The sequence below is a fragment of the Rattus rattus genome, chromosome 3 (assembly GCF_011064425.1).
Source record: "Rattus rattus isolate New Zealand chromosome 3, Rrattus_CSIRO_v1, whole genome shotgun sequence".
NCBI lineage: Eukaryota > Metazoa > Chordata > Mammalia > Rodentia > Muridae > Rattus > Rattus rattus.
Window position 1 is genome coordinate 26,741,284 of NC_046156.1, and position 19,251 is coordinate 26,760,534.

The window sequence follows — 19,251 nt, forward strand, 5'->3', positions numbered from 1 at the left end:
TTCCAGCAACCTTTCCAGTGACCATGACCTCCTGCTTATGTGTCCTACCTTCCAGCCTTTGATCAGCAGTCTGATCCTTGCAAAACATGTCTGTTGATTTCCTCCCCTTCCAAAGCCTTTACCAGCTCCATCTCTTTCAAACTAAACCTGATGTTGCAACACAGCTTCCTGCCAATCTGACCCCAATACAGCTCTCATTCATCTCATCCCAAGCCTGCTCCAGTCAGCTGCATCCCACTGACAGGTGTATGCGATCACCCTTCTGCTGTCTCACTGTTCCTGTAGCTCTTCAGTCAGTAGCCTGCCAGTAGTCAGTAAAGCACTCTTAGGCTTTGTAAAGACTGGATACTAAGAGGCATTCCTTGACTAGAGATTTTAAGATACAAACACCAATCATTTTTCTTGTCCTCTGTCTCTGACTCTATTCACAGTGCTCATTGTTGTCTCCTAAAAATGTTAATATATTTATTATTTAGTTTGTTTCCCAATCCACCCTGATCAAATAGTCACTAAAATATACAGATGAGATCATTGACTTCTTTAGTTGTCATGGTGCCTGCTTCCCATGAGATCTGTTTAAAGATTTTATGGTTAAGGACAACTGGAGATAGCAGTGCCTTCATGAGTGAGTGAGGGTGAGTGGCCTCCAAAAAGCAGAGGACCTCACAGTACCTCCTTCAGGGCAAAACCTCAATGGCCTAAGGACTCTCACCTGGTAATATTCCGTGCCACCACCTTAAAGATCAAATTCCCCAACATAATCCTCTTAGGAGCATGTAGCCTATTAAACTCCACAAAGAGGATACTCTGGGACTGTTGGAATATGTGCTTCTGAAAATGGTTTTTCAAAGTAGTAGTTAACAATTTTAGATCAGAAATTCATTAATTTGTCTTTATAATTAGAACAAATGTAGGGATACTGGAACACATGTTTCCATAGAACGAAGCACCGAAAATCACATAGGACTGAAGATGCCAGCTTGCAACAGATTTTGAAGACTATGCCATTCAATCAAACTTATTCTCACATAAGCACGAGTTGTACTTGAATATGTCAGGAATGGAAGAATGGAACACTAAGAAGGATAACCCCCATGGCAAATCTTTAAACTTGACCAGTCTTATATAATGGAAGGAATAAATCAAACACTACCCATTCTGTAGAAGGAAACAGAATCTACATAGAAATAGATTCTCTTCTCATCATACCATGTATTCAAATATAGAGCTATTCTTCTGGTTTGGTAAAGTGGCAGCTGTAGATTATTGTCCAAAATCCATAACTACACCAATCTGGAAAACCAATTGCTTTTCCCAGCTTAATTTCCCTTATGGTGAGTGGGTCTTAAGTATAATTAGAGAGCTACTGTTTCCTGACTGCCAAGACACATATGCCACTATTGCACCCTTAGTGGTACCATGACATGCTGGACATACTTATGAGTCATATGTCTCACTGGAACATAGGACTGTTGAGGATTTCCTCCTTTGAAAGATTACATGGCATCTTCTGGTACCATGAGAACTGCTTCTCATGAAGAAGGCTTTCAGGTCAGATTTACCTCAGAGACTACTAAGAAATGCTGTGAACAGGAGCAATAGACTTCTTTACCGAAAACCATGACAATTGGGTAGCCAATATTAAATGATCAGCCCTGAAAATATGTACATACATGTAACATACAGATTGAAGAGTTTGTGTTTATGTGTTTAGCAATATGTTATATATATTTTTTTTGGTTCTTTTTTTCGGAGCTGGGGACTGAACCCAGGGCCTTGCCTTCCTAGGCAAGCGCTCTACCACTGAGCTAAATCCCCAACCCAATATGTTATATTTTATAAACTATAAATGTATAAGTATAATATGTAATATATCATATTTTGTCAATATAATTATATGTAAAGTATCTAAATATATTAACAATTGTGTTAGCTACACGAATATATACATATATAACAAAAATTAAAGAAAAAAGAGACCATGAGTTTGAAAAAGAGCCAGAGTTATATGGAAGGATTTTGAGGAAAAAATGAAAATGGTAAATGATTCAATTATATTATAATCTCAAAAAATAAATATGTTTTTTAAAAGTAAATAGGGAGCAGGGAAAGAGAGGAGAGAGAGAGAGAGAGAGAGAGAGAGAGAGAGAGAGAGAGAGAGAGAGAGAGAGAGAGAGAGAGAGAAGAGAGAGAAGAAGAGAAGAGAAGAGAAGAGAAGAGAAGAGAAGAGAAGAGAGAACCATATCTTCTTGGTGGAACATATTCCCCCATAGATTTCAGATCAGAGATCATAGTTCCAAATACCAGATTTAGATTGATGGGCAATTTTATGAAGCAAAAAGCAACTTATTGTCTATGATACAAATGAAGTAACGTCACTCATTTCCATGTACCTCTATTAGGGTCTTTGATAACTCTTAAGCCCTACATGTGCTGACTAGACTTTGCCAAAGATAGCGAGTCTACAGAGCAAAGACAACCTGTCTTCTAAATGTGGTGACACTTCTGTGTTAGTATTCCATATTGCCAGAACTTGTTAAACTTTGTTAAAGGATAGCTGTGTTAGAAATTGAGTGAAAGAATCCTTGATGTCGTATTGAGTCTACAGTCAGCTAAGAGAGCATCTTGACCACAGCTGCTTGAGGAGTTCTAGTTCAGACACCAGGAACTCTTCAAAATACAGAATAATGAAGAGGAAAATTTTTGCTATTAACTTCAAGATTTTTGAAGTTTGGCTGTTTGGGACTCATTTTTAAGAGGAAGATAATGATTGCACAATTTCATTCCTCTGAACTTCAACTTGTTTTGACTTAGTTTAACATGCAAGATAATTTACTCTTTGAAGTCCAGTTTCTCTCTGAGGAATTTTAATGGGAGAGGAGATGTAGTCAACTGTGGGGTTTCTCCACAGTATACTTTTATTATTACTGAAATATACTTGTGCATTCCATTATTGGATATTGGGTGTGGCCTTTATTTTTGCTGCAAAATCTAAGATAGTTCATGTTAGACAGTACGACAGATGTGTTGATATGACAAAAATAATGGAGAGTTATTTTTGAGATATGGAAACAGAGTAATTTTGGAATTGATTTAATTAACAACTTTGATTCATTTTGCAAGTTGTAAGTCTAAGAGTATTATACAAGCATATGGCCATGACTCCTTTCACTATTTACCTCGTAACATTGATGATAATGGTGATGTACCTCTGGAAACAAGTTTTAATATATCAAACTAGAAGCAGTGAGAGATTTGGGTCCTGCTACTCTTCCTGAAAGCATGCTCCCAGTGACTCATGGGTATGATACTACAGAAATGGAAACTTCTAGTTCTTTGGAAAGTTAATTATATCAAATGATATTTTGCTGGGGCACACAGGTAAAAGGATGTAAGGATGTCTTACTAAAGCAAACACATGAAAGACTGTTTTCCTGAAGTAGTCATGGGTGAAAGGATGTTTGGATGTTTGCAAACACATGGAGGGACTCTTGATGAAGGAGTATAAATATGACCCCACAGACAGTGGGGGACAAGCACTGAGCCTTGGTTTGGTTTGCTCTACCTTATTATTCTTCATTAACAAACACACATGTATTGGTCCACTTTGCTTATCAACTTGTGATAACACTGCCATTAAAAGAAACTCACCCAAGAACTGCTCATAAAGTTCCTGCGGCACCTTGCCACTTCTGCAGCCTTGCCTCAGGTCAGTTGGCTAGCCTGGTGGTTTTTTCAGGATGGAACTACAACTGCCTGGTGTCTGCTTGCTGAAAGGACTGAACTGTGGCTGCTGGTTCATGCCTGGACTCTGCCTGCCTAGAGGACTGGTCTGCAGCTGCTAAGTCATATTTGGTGTTTGCTATGGGATTGAACTGCTGCCAAAGAATATCAAGCTCACCTCCAAAGAACCATTGCTGAATATGTCCACTTCCCTATATCCTAACAGCTTTTCTCTTTCACTACCTCTTGCTGGGTGATAGGCTCGGGGAGAGGTTGAATGTTTATTAAAAGTAGGTTGCAAAAAAATGTATGCCTACACACTATCCAGTCACTCATGGGTGTTCCACTAGGCCCATTTCTTAAAAGACTCACACCACCACCCAATACTGCCCCTCAGCAATCAAGTTGCCTACACATGGATCTTGGCTGAGACCCAAGTCATACTCAAGCCAAGGTACTGCATTGGTAGATAACAGGTCACATTTTATTTTTAAAAAACCACAATTTTCATAATATAGGTATGGGTTTGTACAATGAAGTGCAGCGGGGAATGGTGTGTTGGAGGGGAGAGTATTGTTTTATGACTTGAACACTCATTTAATACAGAGTCAAGTAATAATTTCATCCCTTCAGCACTTTTGGGATAGGAGTTGTCCAGTTTGGAAGGAATTTGAATACAATTCTAGAGTGGGAAATGTATAATATACTTTGACACTCCTTCACCTTTGATGATAATTCTGAAAGGGAGTGGCTCACTCTCTTCTGCTGGCCCATGTGGGACATTTGAAAGGAATGTTCACACAGCCCAGGACTGATGTAGTTCACTGCCTCATGTTCACAATTCCACACGAGTGCTTAGTTTATAGAAAGACCCTTCTCCATAGATGAAAGCTACAGTCTCTAATATTAATTTTATCTATAATAAGTAGTGGTTGGTCAGCAGGTCTTTCAAAAGATTTTTGCTCTTAATTAGCCTGAATTTGAAGGAAGAAAGAAATTTAATTAAATAATTGTTCCCCATATAATAGAGGGCACAGGTAGGTACTTTTTGGTAAAAAGGGAGAAAAGAGGACATTTGTCTTTTCTCAAAGTGTTATTACAAAGTTAGTGCAATGGAAAAGAAAAAAATATCACTCGCACGATTGTTAGAGTCTAAAAATACGTTTTTGCAAGGAAATACAAATGGTCTCAATTTGAGGTAGTAATGACTAGGAATACCCTAAGTGACTGATTAAAATGATGTGGAAATTTTCAGCCGTGCATCAGGGCTCTTTAACTCTTTCCCGTAGCCTTGGGACTCTTCTGGCTTCGTTAAACTGTAATAGTTGCAGGTGATTCATCCCACCTTGTCACGGATGTCTGCTTCTTATATTTCTACACACAGTACCACACGGGGTTTTACACCAACCTGGTCTCATGCTAAGAATCGCCAGTCGAGCACTCCTGACCCTTAATGCTCAGAAAGCAAAAGAAAAACCAACTTGTCAAGAGGTAGATTGGGCTGATTCAGGTCCCCGAATGGATTCATTTCCCACCATAGTTATGACCACTTGTAGCATAAATAAATAAATAAATAAATAAATAAATAAATAAATAAATAAAATAACTGCCCCTAGGTATGGGGGAGGAGAAAGTTTATTATAGATAGGTGGAATAACATAGTCAGAGGCAATAACATCTGGAAGAGTCCAGAGTGGGCATGACCCTGAACCGTGTGGGGAGACGGAGCAGGGGAAATGAGAGGCTAGCATCCAGGAGGCCCAAAGATACAAAAAGGACAAGTAATCAGAATGGTTGGTTGAATTACATAGGGAAAAGCAGCCCAGAACCCTGGGCTGAAGAGTCAGAGTATGAGGTGGAGTGGGTGGGGTATGCCAGCCAGGAGGACCTTGTAACAGGTAGGGGCAGAGGGATGCAGGAAAAATCTGGCTGCTGGTGTCTGCTTCGGTATGTAAAATGGGCATCTCAGCCACTTGTCTGAGGTTTGAAACCTACCAGTAGTGATTTCACAAAATATGGAAATGAGCAAACCCACTAAAACTGCTGGATCTACATTTTAGGAAATTTCTCCTAAGAGATAGCATCCTGGATAAGATAGTCCCACCTTCAAGTGCTTCTGGAGATGTTTGTGGAGACCTCTTATTTCATGAGGCTCCTTAAGGCAAAGGAAGAATCAATGGATTAACATTAGAAGAGGGAACGTTTAACTTTATGAATAGCAATTACAACCATTCTGTCATACAATGAGTTGTCTTGGTAACAATAATTCAGATGAGTCCCATTCAAGCTGAAGAGTAATACCAAATCCTTTGTAAAGTCAAAAAACTTAGGATTCTGGGAGCACCCTTTTTCCTCATAAGAAGACACAAGGCACTTTGCATTCAACTTTTCGAAAGAGAAAAATTTAATATATTTCATCTTATTATACATTTCCCCTAAATTACAAAGTCGACAGCTGCAAATATATTCTGCTACAAAGCTTTCTGTAAGAAACATCTCTATAAGAAAATACATCTCATTAACACTTCCTGTAAATAAATTATTTCAAATAATAATTTTTGAGAGGGTGAATATAAGGGGAATAATGTGAAAACTAGGTTGTAGGTGTCATTGCTATGTAGGAAATTCTGACCAAAATGTTCCATTTTCACATCACAAAGATTAAACTAGAGTTTGCCCTTGGGTGAATTAACTTATGAGTTTTGCTCTAGCAGACACATGCAGAGCACAAACCACAATCGTCCTGACAAAACGCGGGTCAGAAGCAGAAACTCTTAGTGTACTGGACTTTGACATTGCAGTGGTATGTAAGTGATGTGTGGTCTACAAGAGTTTAAGCAACAGCAGGATTAACCTTCCTTTATTTCTTTTGCTTTTTACTTTTGTCCTTTATGCTCTAGATATAGTGTTCAGAAATATGTTTAATCAGAAAATAGTGAAATGGTTTCAGGGCATTTCTACAGATTAGAGATATGTTATTACCTTCTAATTTTCAATAGTTTCAGAAAATAGGGACTATATCTTTGGTAATGAAATACCCATTCCCTCAAGAGGTTAGGACACAACCTTCTGATGACATCATCATTCTAAGGCTTAGGGAGAAGATGGGTTCCTCTCCTATCACCTGGCATAAGGGAACCCACTCTGTAAGATCCCCTCATAATGAGATTATTTTACAGCCTCAAAACCATGAAACATTTTGAGGCTGGGGAGGGCAAGCAGCATTGCACTGAGCTCACCTGCCTGAGAGCAAATCTCATGGAGAGCTTCAACTTTGCTGCTGGAGCCTCTGATGGCCATCATGACAATCCAGCCTGCGCTTCAGACATGTGACCTTAAAGCCTGGACAGATGACAAGCTTCCCTCTACTTCCCTGCTGTGCTCCACCATACTCCGGATTTCACTCAGGCCTCTAGTGCCAGCATCCATCACCCTACTGACCTCCAGCTGTGCGAGGGCAAATGTACTTATGAGTCTATCGCATGTCAAAGTGGTGGCAAGCAGTGCTCACTCCATGATTCCGTTCCCCTCATGGGTCAGACATCTTTAATGGTTTTGCAATCTGAAAATTCTGCCCTGTGCTTGTATTGCCCTAGACATGATTAACGGCTCCAGCTTGAGTGGGCATCATATTGGCAATGCCATTCCTTCACGATGCAGAGTCTGCTTTTGTCTTACATCTGTCTTTATCAATTCAGGGGAAATGAAGTTTTTGAAATAGAAATGAGTGGTCTAAAGAGACACATTTACCCTTTTCTAGTCCATTGCCTTAACCACTTGACCATGACTACTGGTTGTTTACCGTTTTCTAATGTCTAAATGACATCTCAGTATCTTGAAGTGATCTGGAAAATACTGACTGCCTTGTCCTCTGGTCTACCAAGGCCTTTATTTGAGAAAAATCAAAAGAACAGTTTCCCAATTAAAAGGTGATTTTTTGAGATGTGATTAATGATGCTGAATGTTTTCATTGCCTGTTCATCAGCTTTCCCCATGTTCTAGAGACTCTCTTTTGTCAAGGGAGAGCGAGAGTAATTTATTAAACTATAGCTTTGAGTAGAAATGTGGCTTTAAGTTATTTTTATAGCCATTGCCAATCTGAAGGACATATCCCCTCCAGCTCAAGTCAAACTCTTGGAAAATCACATGGTATTCATCAGTAATTTCCACGGTGTGCTTTCTTTTAATAATAGCATTTTCACAAATGTGTACATTATTTACACGGACGAGGTGCACAATGGAAACACTGGTAGTGCTTTGGCTGTCACTGTCTCTACTCTTTTCAGTCTGCCCTCTTCTGCTCCACATTCTTACCACATTCCTCATTCTTCCCCATTCCAACCCGGGTTTTCCATCACACCATAATGCATTAAATACACAAATTCACAGTCTGCTCGTGATGACTCTTCCAGTGTTTATCAGATCTTCTGGCACACATGGAGTCTGGCTTTGGAAGAGTAGGTAGCATCCTTCCACACTTTGCAGGACAGGCCCTTTGCACAGTCACACCTCTGGAAAATCTCCAGCCCGTGCGAACCCTTCTTGCGTTGTTTGGTACAGACTTCCCCCTGATGGAGCACTGGTTTGCAGATTTTGGTCCAGAAGTGGCGAGCACAACAAAACCCATCAATGCAGTCTGATGACCGCAGACAGGGGTCTCCTTCATGTCCTACAGAAAACAAGGCCAAGAGGATTACAAGGGTTCTTGATAGCAATTTCTACTTTACAATCAGAATCACAGAAAATACATGATCCTGCATTAAATTGCCACTGATGATGAAAAGTCTTAGATTTGTACCAGTGTGTTGTCTTTACTCTCGTATCTTTCTCCATTATCTACCATCTGAATATGAAGTCCAATCAACAGCAGAACTGTGTTCATCTTTAGTTCATCATAGCCTACCTTTTTCCTATTTCTCTCTGTGTGTTTATGTGCACATATATGCATGCTTTTTTCCTTGTAGGGGAGTGTGTGTGTGTGTGTGTGTGTGTGTGTGTGTGTGTGTGTGTGTCATTGCATGTGCAAGAAATAGATATGAATGAATCTGAAAGACCACATTGTGTTGGAAATCATCCTCCATCATTGTCCCACCTTATTCTTTGAGTCAGAATCACTCAATCAAACCTAGAGTTAACTGATATGGCTAGACTTGCTAGCCAGCTTTCTCTGGGGGATTTCCTTGTATCTGTCTTCTGAGGCTGGAGTCACAGATAAACTGCCATGCTCCACCCATCATTTACAGAGTAAGGGGGATCGGTACTCCTGTCCTCATGTTTGCATGGCTAGCACTTTACCCATAGAGTCGATGCCCCAATCTCTCAATCTGTAGTATAACTTTAGATAATTTCCTGGTGATTTTTTTTCCTCTGTGGGGTGAATTGGAGATTAAAAAAAAAGGCTGGCTTCAAACTCATAGTTGAACTAAGAATTATGAGAGTTTGATCAGCTGCAGGAATTCACTACCACATTTAGGCCAAGAGACTCCCAAGGAACAGGTGATGTCAGCATCCAGGGCCTAGAGTCATTAGCCAAAACCTAAAGCCCCACCTGACAGCATCTGAAGACAAAGGAAACATAGCCACGCCAAGATACCATGGAGGCCATGAGAGTAGGAAGCTGTTTAAACTCAGCCAAATACACGTGACAAAGAGTGCTGGGAAATACAGCCTACAAGGAGCCATGAGTCAGAACAGGATGGAGAGACGTTATCCAGCCTAGTGCAGGGCCATCAGACTCAGGAGTAACCAAGAACTTATTTCAAACTATGTGAGATCACGAATCTGGGTGTTGTATACACACACAATTAAGTCACCAAATAGAACCCCCTCACACACATCTTGGCTGCATTGACTTCTGATTCAGTACAAGGCACGGGTTGTCAAACCGTCCTAGCTGCCAGACTGCAAAGACAGTAGGGTTCTGAGGCTCTTACAGCTCCTCACTTCCATTCTATTATCAAACTCAGCCATAGAAAAGCCATTAAAGGACATATAGATCTGCGTTCTTATGAAGCATTTTTAGGTGATGCAGATGAGTCTCAAAGGTCATCGTGTGGCCACCTGTGGGCTCCATCATTCTAGATGTAACTATTTCCACTATAAGATTTTAATGCAACTCACAAGCCATGCAACACAAGATTTCTTTCTATTTGTACCCAGAGCATTTCATACATAGTTAGACTGAAATAACAGAGAAGTTGATTAGTGCTGTGACTTAGATTTCTATTGGAATGAGAAAAGACACTCATCGAATGCCAACTCTATAAGAATTCGATGAAACGGAAATAAAAGATACAGGAAAACTCTCAGGGCCCTGGTAGATACAGCAAAATAATAAATAAAGATACATTATTTGCTGACATCTTTAGCTTTATACAGATGACCACTAGCAATCTAGGCTATAGCCATTGGGCAGATCTTCTCCTGGACATTGTCTCTTTAGAAGATAAAAATATGGGGAAATAGTTTCGTGGTGAGACAAGCTATGGAAATAACATGAATAGAAAAGAAAAGTAGGTTTTCACATCAGGACTTCCCAGAGCACTTCAGTGCATCAAAAACTCCAAAGAACAGGGAGATGCTTTATTCCAAATTCTCTAGAACACTGGGCATTTTAAATCACATACATCTTGAAAGAGGAATATACAGATACACTTGAGAAAGGCCTCCTTTGGGTACACCTGTGCTTCATGCTTTCAGTTTTTTGAGTTACTGTAAAATAATCTCATATTAGTCAAAGTTTGTTATTGGTGAGTGGGAGAATTCTGAAATGTCTCCACAGAGAGAAGGAGACTTTATACTCATAAAAATTCCATAAACCAATAATAAACCAATGCTTCTTATAGATTGGCCTATGGATTACATGTCATCTGATTGTTCAGTGAAGTCAACTTATTGAATCTTCAAAGGTGAAAAAATGGCTGGCAATTTCATTGCCAGCAGCAATATTTCCTCTTGTATTTTCACAGTGCTTTACTCTTTGATAGATTTGGACCAGACATGTTTGTTTAGAAGATTTCTTAATAAGAGAGGGATGCGTAGAAAATAGAAAATAGCATGGCATGTCAGGCCTTTCCCATAATATATACATACTTTCGAGCAATTCTATGAACGCTCTCTCATTTTTTGAAACTAAAAGTCAATACACTCAATTTAGATTGTACATTGGTGAACATTTTAATAACAGATTCATAGAACCAGAATGAATAATCGATACCTTCTTTAACTTCCTTATGAAAGAAAGGATAAAGAACCATGGAAATACAGGTGACCTTACCCTTTATATGAGGCATCTTGGAGTGTGGCCTTCCTAGATTCTGCCATCCCAGGTCATGGTTGGAATAGTGACCATGGTTGCGATCCCTATGCCGAGTGCCATCCAGAGCCGGGATATGTGGGGTCAGGATGCTCTCAGTGACTGGGATGCAGATGCCTGGAAATGAGGATGTAAACAGCTCAGTTTGACTCTACATCCGGTGATGTTCATCCTACCTGTGTCAGGAGGACCTCTGTGTGTCCGTGTGTCTGTGTGTCCGTGTGTCTGTTTCCTAATCTACCTGCTATGTATCTCTATGGCTGCTGTTCATTTCTCATTCACTCACTTATTGAGGATAGAATACTTTAGGTCCGGAGTAACGCTTCCTAGATCTGAATTTGGCCTCTTTCAAGATCAAATGACACCATGCAAACAACAAAATAGGAATAAAAACAGAATTAATCTCATCAAATTATTGTAAATATAGTCAAAGAGCTTAGAATAGTGACATTGTGAAAAATTAAGTCAATGTCTGCTGTGTTTTTCTTTTCTTTTTTTTTTTTTTAAGTCCTCTGGCAAGATACCTGGCCAGGGACCTTTTTTTTTTTTTTTTTTTTTTTTTCCATGAGTAAAACTATCTCCCAGTCTGGCCTACACACTCCTCAACCAGTGTGAGGCCTTTCATCCTCCCTTCAGTTCCTTTGTGGTTCTCACAACAGGTTTCTGCCTAGAGGCCAGAGCAGGCATGACAACGAGTTTTTTTTATGAGTAGATTTTGTTTCTACCCACTTTCTGCAGTTTCTTAAACATATTGTTTGTCATTTCTCTATTAAGGCTGAATAAATGTCTGACTGCCAATTCATTAGAGAGTCCTTTGTACTTGATGGGCCAGTCACCCTCCTCACTTAGAAAGGCTGCCCCAAGACATCTTGAATATAATAACACAAAACTCTTATAAGCCAGGTCAGTGAACTCACAACTGCACTGCCTTTCTTGGCGTTCATATGTTTAGTAAACAACACATTCAGTGATTCTGCACATAACACTTCAATTTTGCAGTGGCATAAATCAATGTAGAACATACCCTAGAAAGTGGCCATTCACAAAGAAACCTAAGGTTTGGAAGCTGATTCTGGTATATCATAGTAGACAAACCAGGATCCCAACTCTCCCAAATACTAAAAGGTTCATATCTCAGGAGCCTAGAAAACATCATTAAACACCTTTCCATACAGGCTTTTAAGCAAGAAGGGCCTGTTAACACCCAGCAGGTCTCTTACCATTATTACAGCGGGTACCAGGGCAACACATCCCATCTCTATGGCATCGCTTCTTTTTCCTCCGACAGACCATGCAGGCTGAAGATCCTTGGTGGGGACTGTGGCAGTATCTTCCAACTTCACATTCCTTATCGCTGCTGCAAGGGTAGGCCTGGTATCAGAACAGCACAGAAAGCAATGTGTGAGGCCTTGGGACAGTGAAAAGGCAATTGAGGAACAAACCTGAAGGGAAATTAAGTCATGTTTGAAGTGCCTGCATAAAATATACCATTGTGTGCAGTTCTGAACATTGGTTCTCCAGGGTGACCCTTAGCTGATGGCTGAGTACTGGCTTTTGGTGGTGACAAAGATGACTCTGATGATAAGCTTTAAAGTAGAAAAGCACCATGAAATTGACATTGCCCATACATTTCCATTGGCCTATGTTAGAGTTAGGATTTACACTTCATGCCAATAGGTCCCAGCGGTAAGAATAGCCCCAGAGGCTGTGGTATTGGTGACTAATGGTAGAACACAAGAGCAGACGCACCACTCCATTCTCACCTACTACTGAAGGGAGGGGGGAGAGGAAGGAACAGTAAAAGGGGCCAATGTTTGTGCTGGAAGTTAAAATGTGTTAGCTGCCCAATCAGATAAGAAAAGTTTCTCACAATCTCTGCCTGTGGAAAGGGAAGGGGCAACTCTTCCAGAATAATTTGAGAAACAACCTGTTAGGCACACAAAACGACATACCCCAAACAGAACAAAGGACCTTGCCCTCATCCGTACTTCCTCCAGAGAGCAACAGTGGGATCTGCATAACCAGAGAGATGACCTTGGTTTGCCACAGTTTTCACAAAGCCCAAAGGGTCTCTGCTCACGCAACCTCCTCTCAGGAAATCTGCCTTCAGTTTGTTCAGAAATCACTGATTATTAATGTATTTCTTTACCCAGCAGTAAGTCTTGAAAGTTACCTATGATGCGTTTGATAGTAACTCAAAAGATAAAAGTAAAATATGGACTCTGGTTCTAGATGTCTTGCCTTTTGGAGCTCTTGGATCATTTGACATGTATCCATTCAAAGACTGTAATGTCACACAGAGCAATTAGATTTAGAGCATTGAGACAGGCCCTCTGTTTTTAATTTTTTTGAAGCAAGGTCTAATTATGTAACCTGTGCTTGCTGGAACTCACCACACCAAACTGGTCTCGACTCTTAACCTTGTGACAATTCTCCTGCCTCTGTCTTGAACTGGAATTATGGGCAAGCGTTACCGGGCCAACGGTCCTCTTGTTCTATTTTATTTTTTCATATTTTCAGAGCAATTCACTGAGTTTTAACTACAGATGCAAATCACATTTTTTAAAGCTCTGATCTTTGCTTTGAAGTGTGCACAAATGATACAAGAATGAAACTGAATAAAATGTTTGTGTCTCTAAAATAACTACTGTGGTCTGGCTGCATCCATTATGAAATCCTACTTGATGTCCCGACCCCACCCATTGCTTATTTCCTTTCTCTTTTTCCCTTCTGTCTCTCTGTCTCTCTGTCTCTGTCTTGCCCCTCCCCCCTCCTCTCTCTCCTCTCTGCCACATGTTGGCCAGGTATGTCTCATACTCTTCAACTAAAAGAAGAAAGAACAGATGAAGTTTATGTGTGAGCCTGGGGGGCAAATAGATTTTATCATCATTGCAGTGTCTTATTTAACCTTGGAAGAGGAGCACTGGGAGCAACTCCAGTGTGAGAGCGGGTGCATACGATGAATTGGTATTTTTTGTGCACGTTCCGATTTCATTAGTGGACTTTTGAGAATCTGAACGAAGCTGAATTCAGAGCAGTAGTCTGTCTTTCAGGAACCCAACACTGATGAAAACAAACCGAATGTCACTTCCCGCCTTGCCACACTCTTTCCCCCTTGAACAGTTTACCCTCTTCCTATTTAAGCCCATTAATTTTCATTGAAACACAAGTCACATGTTTCTGATTCATTTACATTCATTTCATCAAATTGTTTTGCAAGAAGCATTTGATGTCTTACAACTCTTCCCTTCCTCAAAAATAGGACACGTTTTCTCAACAGAGACAAACATGTGCCACCTAAAACATCATGTGCTCCTAACAACACAGCAAATTCTCAATTCATTCTGAATAGAAGTGACATGGGGTTCCATCCCCGAAGAACAGATTCAATTGGAGCAATGAGCTGATTGCTAAACGTAGCTTATTTACACAGGAAATTGCCAAAGGGGCCCCGTTGTCCTCATCCTCAGTTAGTGGAATTTGAAGATAATGGGTGTAGCTGCTGTTAGACAAAAATATGGTTCATCTGAATGGCTATTCTAACTGTGCAGAAGTTTATAGGGATGGGTCTGGTTAATAACATTGGTGTGTGATTTTTTTTTTGATTTGCAAGTTTTAGTAATGAAGTTTATTAAAAAATAAAAGTGGTATGTACAGTATTGCCATTTCAATATCTGAAGCTCATTTTTATCTAAAACAAACTACAGGATTGGACATTTTCTATCATGTGTTCCTGTATGTTCTCTCCTTCCTTTAAAGTAGAAATGGCACAGGCAAAGACAGAGTATTTTTCTAGCATGAAATATTATAAACGTTGTGTGCTTGTGGCTCAATGCCCATATAAAAATTCCAGAAGGAGTAGTTTGGAGATGTGAAAGTAGAATTTAATAATTTTAAATAAAACATGGCTTCTCTTAAGCTTCTAAAACTCTTGGCTTCAGAAAACTACGTAAAGTCTAATGCATGAATATCAACATATATGTGCTCCGTGAATATTTTTAAGAAAGGACACGATAAATTGAATAAATTAAGTTTGAGAGAAGCAAGTGATATTTGGAGACATGTCTTGCCTTAAAAATAATTAGCATCCTCAGCACAGAGTGAGGTATGAAGCCTAATCATCATCAAGAAAGCAAAGCAGGAAAATGCAGGCCCTGACTTATCAACAATGATCCCTACGTTTCATCACTGACACCTCCCACTTCAGTAACGAATCTGAGACAATGTATTTTAACACTAACATGAGGACTTGACCACTTGCCATTTCACTGGTGTTCTTTTCTGTTTGTTTCCTATGATTAAATTGTGTCATAGTAGGAGAGCAAGGAGAGAAACAGGCAGAGAGAGACCCTGAAGAAGTGATGGGCTTAGGAATGAACGAAGGGACTTCTGGTCAGAAAATACACATACATAAAACAACCAATGAGCAACTTTCACCAGGAAGGTCTTCATTTCCCAATTACCTTGGTGTCAAGAAGCCGTTACTTGGTTCTCACTTGATGATTGCTTCGTGGCAAACATAAAGTAAGTTGGAAAGGCTTAGCCAAAATTTGAATCTAACATTAATAACATGCTCACCTAGTCGTGTTTTAGAGATTTAAAAGCAACAGGCTGATGTGCTTCTTACTGCAATGGTTTATAGCGGGGAATTTTTATGGCTTTGCTGACTTGGTCTTTGGAGAAAAGATACCTGTGTGTGAGACGAGGGGCAGTCTACCAGAAATCCAGTGATCAAGTAAGAATTAGAACGAGACCTCTATTCTCTTCCGGAGCCGATTAAAAATCTCATTTTATCAACATCCACAATCATTCACTATCCAGACTCAGGCATGGTTATGGTATAAATTATTTAGGGACACCTAATAAGAGGAGGTGATTAGCCATAAATTAGCACAATTAGCTATGATTATAAGAGGCTGTCCAGAATGCGGCTAAAAGAAAAGAAATAGACATTTGCCTTAACCCCACCCCTGCCTTCTAAAACTAGACTTGTTTCTATCAATTACTAAACTAGTGGTTGTTGTCACCATGACAGGAGTTACAAAGGAGAGAGGGGAGGAGAACACATTGAACGCAGCTTGAATCGAAGTCTATCAGAAATCAAATTTTCTTTATAGTACAAAGATTTGAAGTCCCGATGTGCCAGGGTGGGTTGGTACCTAGGAGGGGTTCTCTGGGGCGGGGGCGCGGGGAGGTAGGGCTATAAGGGAGGACAGGGAGGAGGGAATCTGCAATTGGGATGTAAAGTGAAGAAAGCAAGAAGGGAGAAAGGAAGGAAGGCAGGAAGAAAGGCAGGAAGGAAAAAAGGAAGGAAGGAAGGAAGGAAGGAAGGGAAACAGTGCAAAGTCCATTTCCACTGTGCTAGTTTAGAATGATTATTTACAGTTTTAGCATTTATGAAATGAGGAAGAGACATCAAGTAGCTTTTCGAAATACATAATGTAATCAGTGGCAGAGGATTTTGAGTGTACTGAGCAAGGTTGTTCACTGGTGACCTCTGTGCTGAATCCAGAGATTAGAAAAGTACACTTGCCCACATCTTTCTAATGCCAACAGCCTGTCCTGACATAGTCATGGAAAGACGGAAAGCTGGCCAGAAACACAGCCACATCTATGACAAGGATTCCAGTTCTCGACATTCAGTTTTAGCTGAGTATAAATCAGAATTAGAAGCAGAATCCTGCCATGCAAATCATGACAACTAGAATTCTGAGGAGCAAAGCAGAATGAAATGCAGCCATTCCATTAGTTCCCTGAGATCATAAGGAATATTGCTTCAGGTTTCACTACAACACTAACCAAGAAATAGACCCTTTGGCCACAACCAAGCCTTCCACATTCTCAAAAGAATGCTATTTTTCCTCTTTGATGATGGAGGGAGAGAAAGAGACAGAAACATCACACATTGTTCATGTGGGGTGACTGGCCACCCATCCGGATTCTTGCAAGATCGACCTACTTTTGTTGTTGTTTCAATCTAGACAATCCTTCGTCCCCTTGAGCACTGTTTGTAACAAGCACGGAAGTTGACTGGAGCCAGGAAAACCTCATCAGCTGGGCAGGCGGAAGAGAGCCTGCGGGGGTGAGGGGGGGCAAGCCAGCTGTGTGAATGAAAAAAAAAACAAACCTTTGGGTGGATAGAGGGTGTAACAGTGAAGGGTTGGGAAAAGGAGCATGTCTTGGCCCTCTGCTGTCAAAGCAGAGCCAGGCTGGCCATCACACTTGGGACACCACAGCCTTATCCTAACTCCTCAGAGGAGGGATTAATTTCCTAAGTTTTGATGCTCTACCTGGTAGACTCGTATTTCCATGAGAGCATAAGGGGTGCTGCTTCAAAGGCATGCATGTCAAAACTGCACATAAATATTTCATCATGGGGATGCTTCATGGACAACACCTCAGTCTGACTATGTGAGAATACTTAATCCTCCTTTGTCCACGATGGCAAAGCATCTTTGAGGACTCATGGACATCAGGCTTGGGGGAATAAGCTATATTAAATGTGAGAGAAAAGCCTCACAGTCTCATGGTGTGCATGATATGAACAGCTATTTGTCGATTGACTCAACAATCAGCAGAGCAGAATCTACTGACACAGCCTTCGGGGACTGATTACAAGTTATCACCCAGGTACTTTTAAAAGCTAGATCTGTGAACTAAAAAAGTTTTGCTGGCTACACTAAGGGTGTTCTTGACAAAAAATACACATGCCTTTTCACATTTAACATCTAAAATGCATAAACGCGTTTGTTTGGTTAATACAATGCTTAATGATAAACATGTTGTAATATCAACCTTACGGTAATTTAATATGGTGAAATAAACACATATAAAACAGCATTTTCATCATGAGATTAATTTTGGTCTACTTTCCCATGAACATTTCTTCTTCAATTAATACTGTGGATTACAGTGAGTTAAATTTTGAAATACCAAAGTCATTATCACAACTTTGAATGTTTTGCTTCCAGATTTTCCATGATTTCACTTAAGAATTATGGATAAGAGTCAGGAAGATGTCTCAGCCTGTGAGGGTACTTGCCACCAAGACTGATGACCTGGGCTCCATTCCTAATGGTAGGAGAACACAGACTCCCCCAGGGTGTCCACTGACCACCACATGTACATGTACAAGTAAAAAATGGCACATGAATACCCAGTCACACACATAGGGAATACATACATATATACATACATACATACATACATACATACATACATATATACATGCATATTTTTACAAAATCAATGATAACAGAAAGAAGATAAGATTTTAAGGCAAAGTACTAAAATTCAGACCAAAATTTTAGTCAGGTGCTATAAGTCTATAATTCTAGCAGTAAGGTGGCAAGAAAAGTGGATTACAAGTTCAAGACCAGCCTTGACTACATAATGAGTTCATAGCCAGTGTCCAGACTATGAGATCCTCCCACCCCCCCACAAATATATAACATAAAAATGTTTAAGAATTTTGCCTATATTTTCATCTATAATGCATTAAAAGCTCATCAACTCAGATATAACCTTAGGCAATTTCAAGAAGACTATCCATGGAAGCTAACAAAACTAAAATAATTTGTGTTTCTGACATTACTATGACACACAAACACACAGCAAATGTTCTCAGCCTCTGGCTCTTACAATTTCTTTTGCCAGTCTTCCTCAATGTTCCCTGAGCACTGGGGTCAGGAGTTGTTCTGTAAGTAGGTATTCCTATTGGAACTGGGCCTCACAACTATGCAGTTTGATTGGTAGTGGTCTGGTTGGTTGTGGTTTTATCTAATCCCCTCCATCTATTATGAAAAATAGTTTTCATGACTAGGGATAGGGGTGAGGTCTATACTCGTACCTGAGAATTTAGACTTATACCCACAAAGACTCACCAACATGGCTCCCTAAATATGAGCTGAGCAATGACAATAGACTTGTGGAAATATAAAGGAAAAAAACCATGAAGCTTCAACCTTACACAAGGGTAACTACAGGCAACTAAAGGATGCACAGAGTAAGAGAAATAAGTCCTTCCCCAACTAACTACCTAATACCAAATGATCACCCCAGAAAACATGCGGTCAAGGAGCATTGTACAAACTAAGTATGCTATATTTATGGACATATATGCATATACATATACACATATGCAATAACAGCAACCAATAAAAAGAGGTCATGAATTTGAAAGGCAGCAAGCAATGGTCTATGGGGAGGTTTGG

At 40.0% G+C, this 19,251-nt stretch overlaps 1 protein-coding gene across 1 annotated transcript in view; it reads right to left on the reverse strand.

Annotated features, from left to right (window-relative positions):
* Positions 1–6,103: 6,103 nt before the first annotated feature.
* Positions 6,104–19,251, reverse strand: part of Dkk2 (dickkopf WNT signaling pathway inhibitor 2) — a 92,320-nt gene continuing 79,172 nt past the window's right edge. The window contains exons 2-4 of the mRNA XM_032896626.1: positions 12,259–12,409; positions 11,000–11,155; positions 6,104–8,392 (exon numbers count right to left, since the gene is read on the reverse strand). Of these exons, the coding sequence (XP_032752517.1) occupies positions 8,142–8,392; positions 11,000–11,155; positions 12,259–12,409 (558 nt within the window). The 3' untranslated portion in view covers positions 6,104–8,141. The remainder of the gene's footprint in view (positions 8,393–10,999; positions 11,156–12,258; positions 12,410–19,251) is intronic.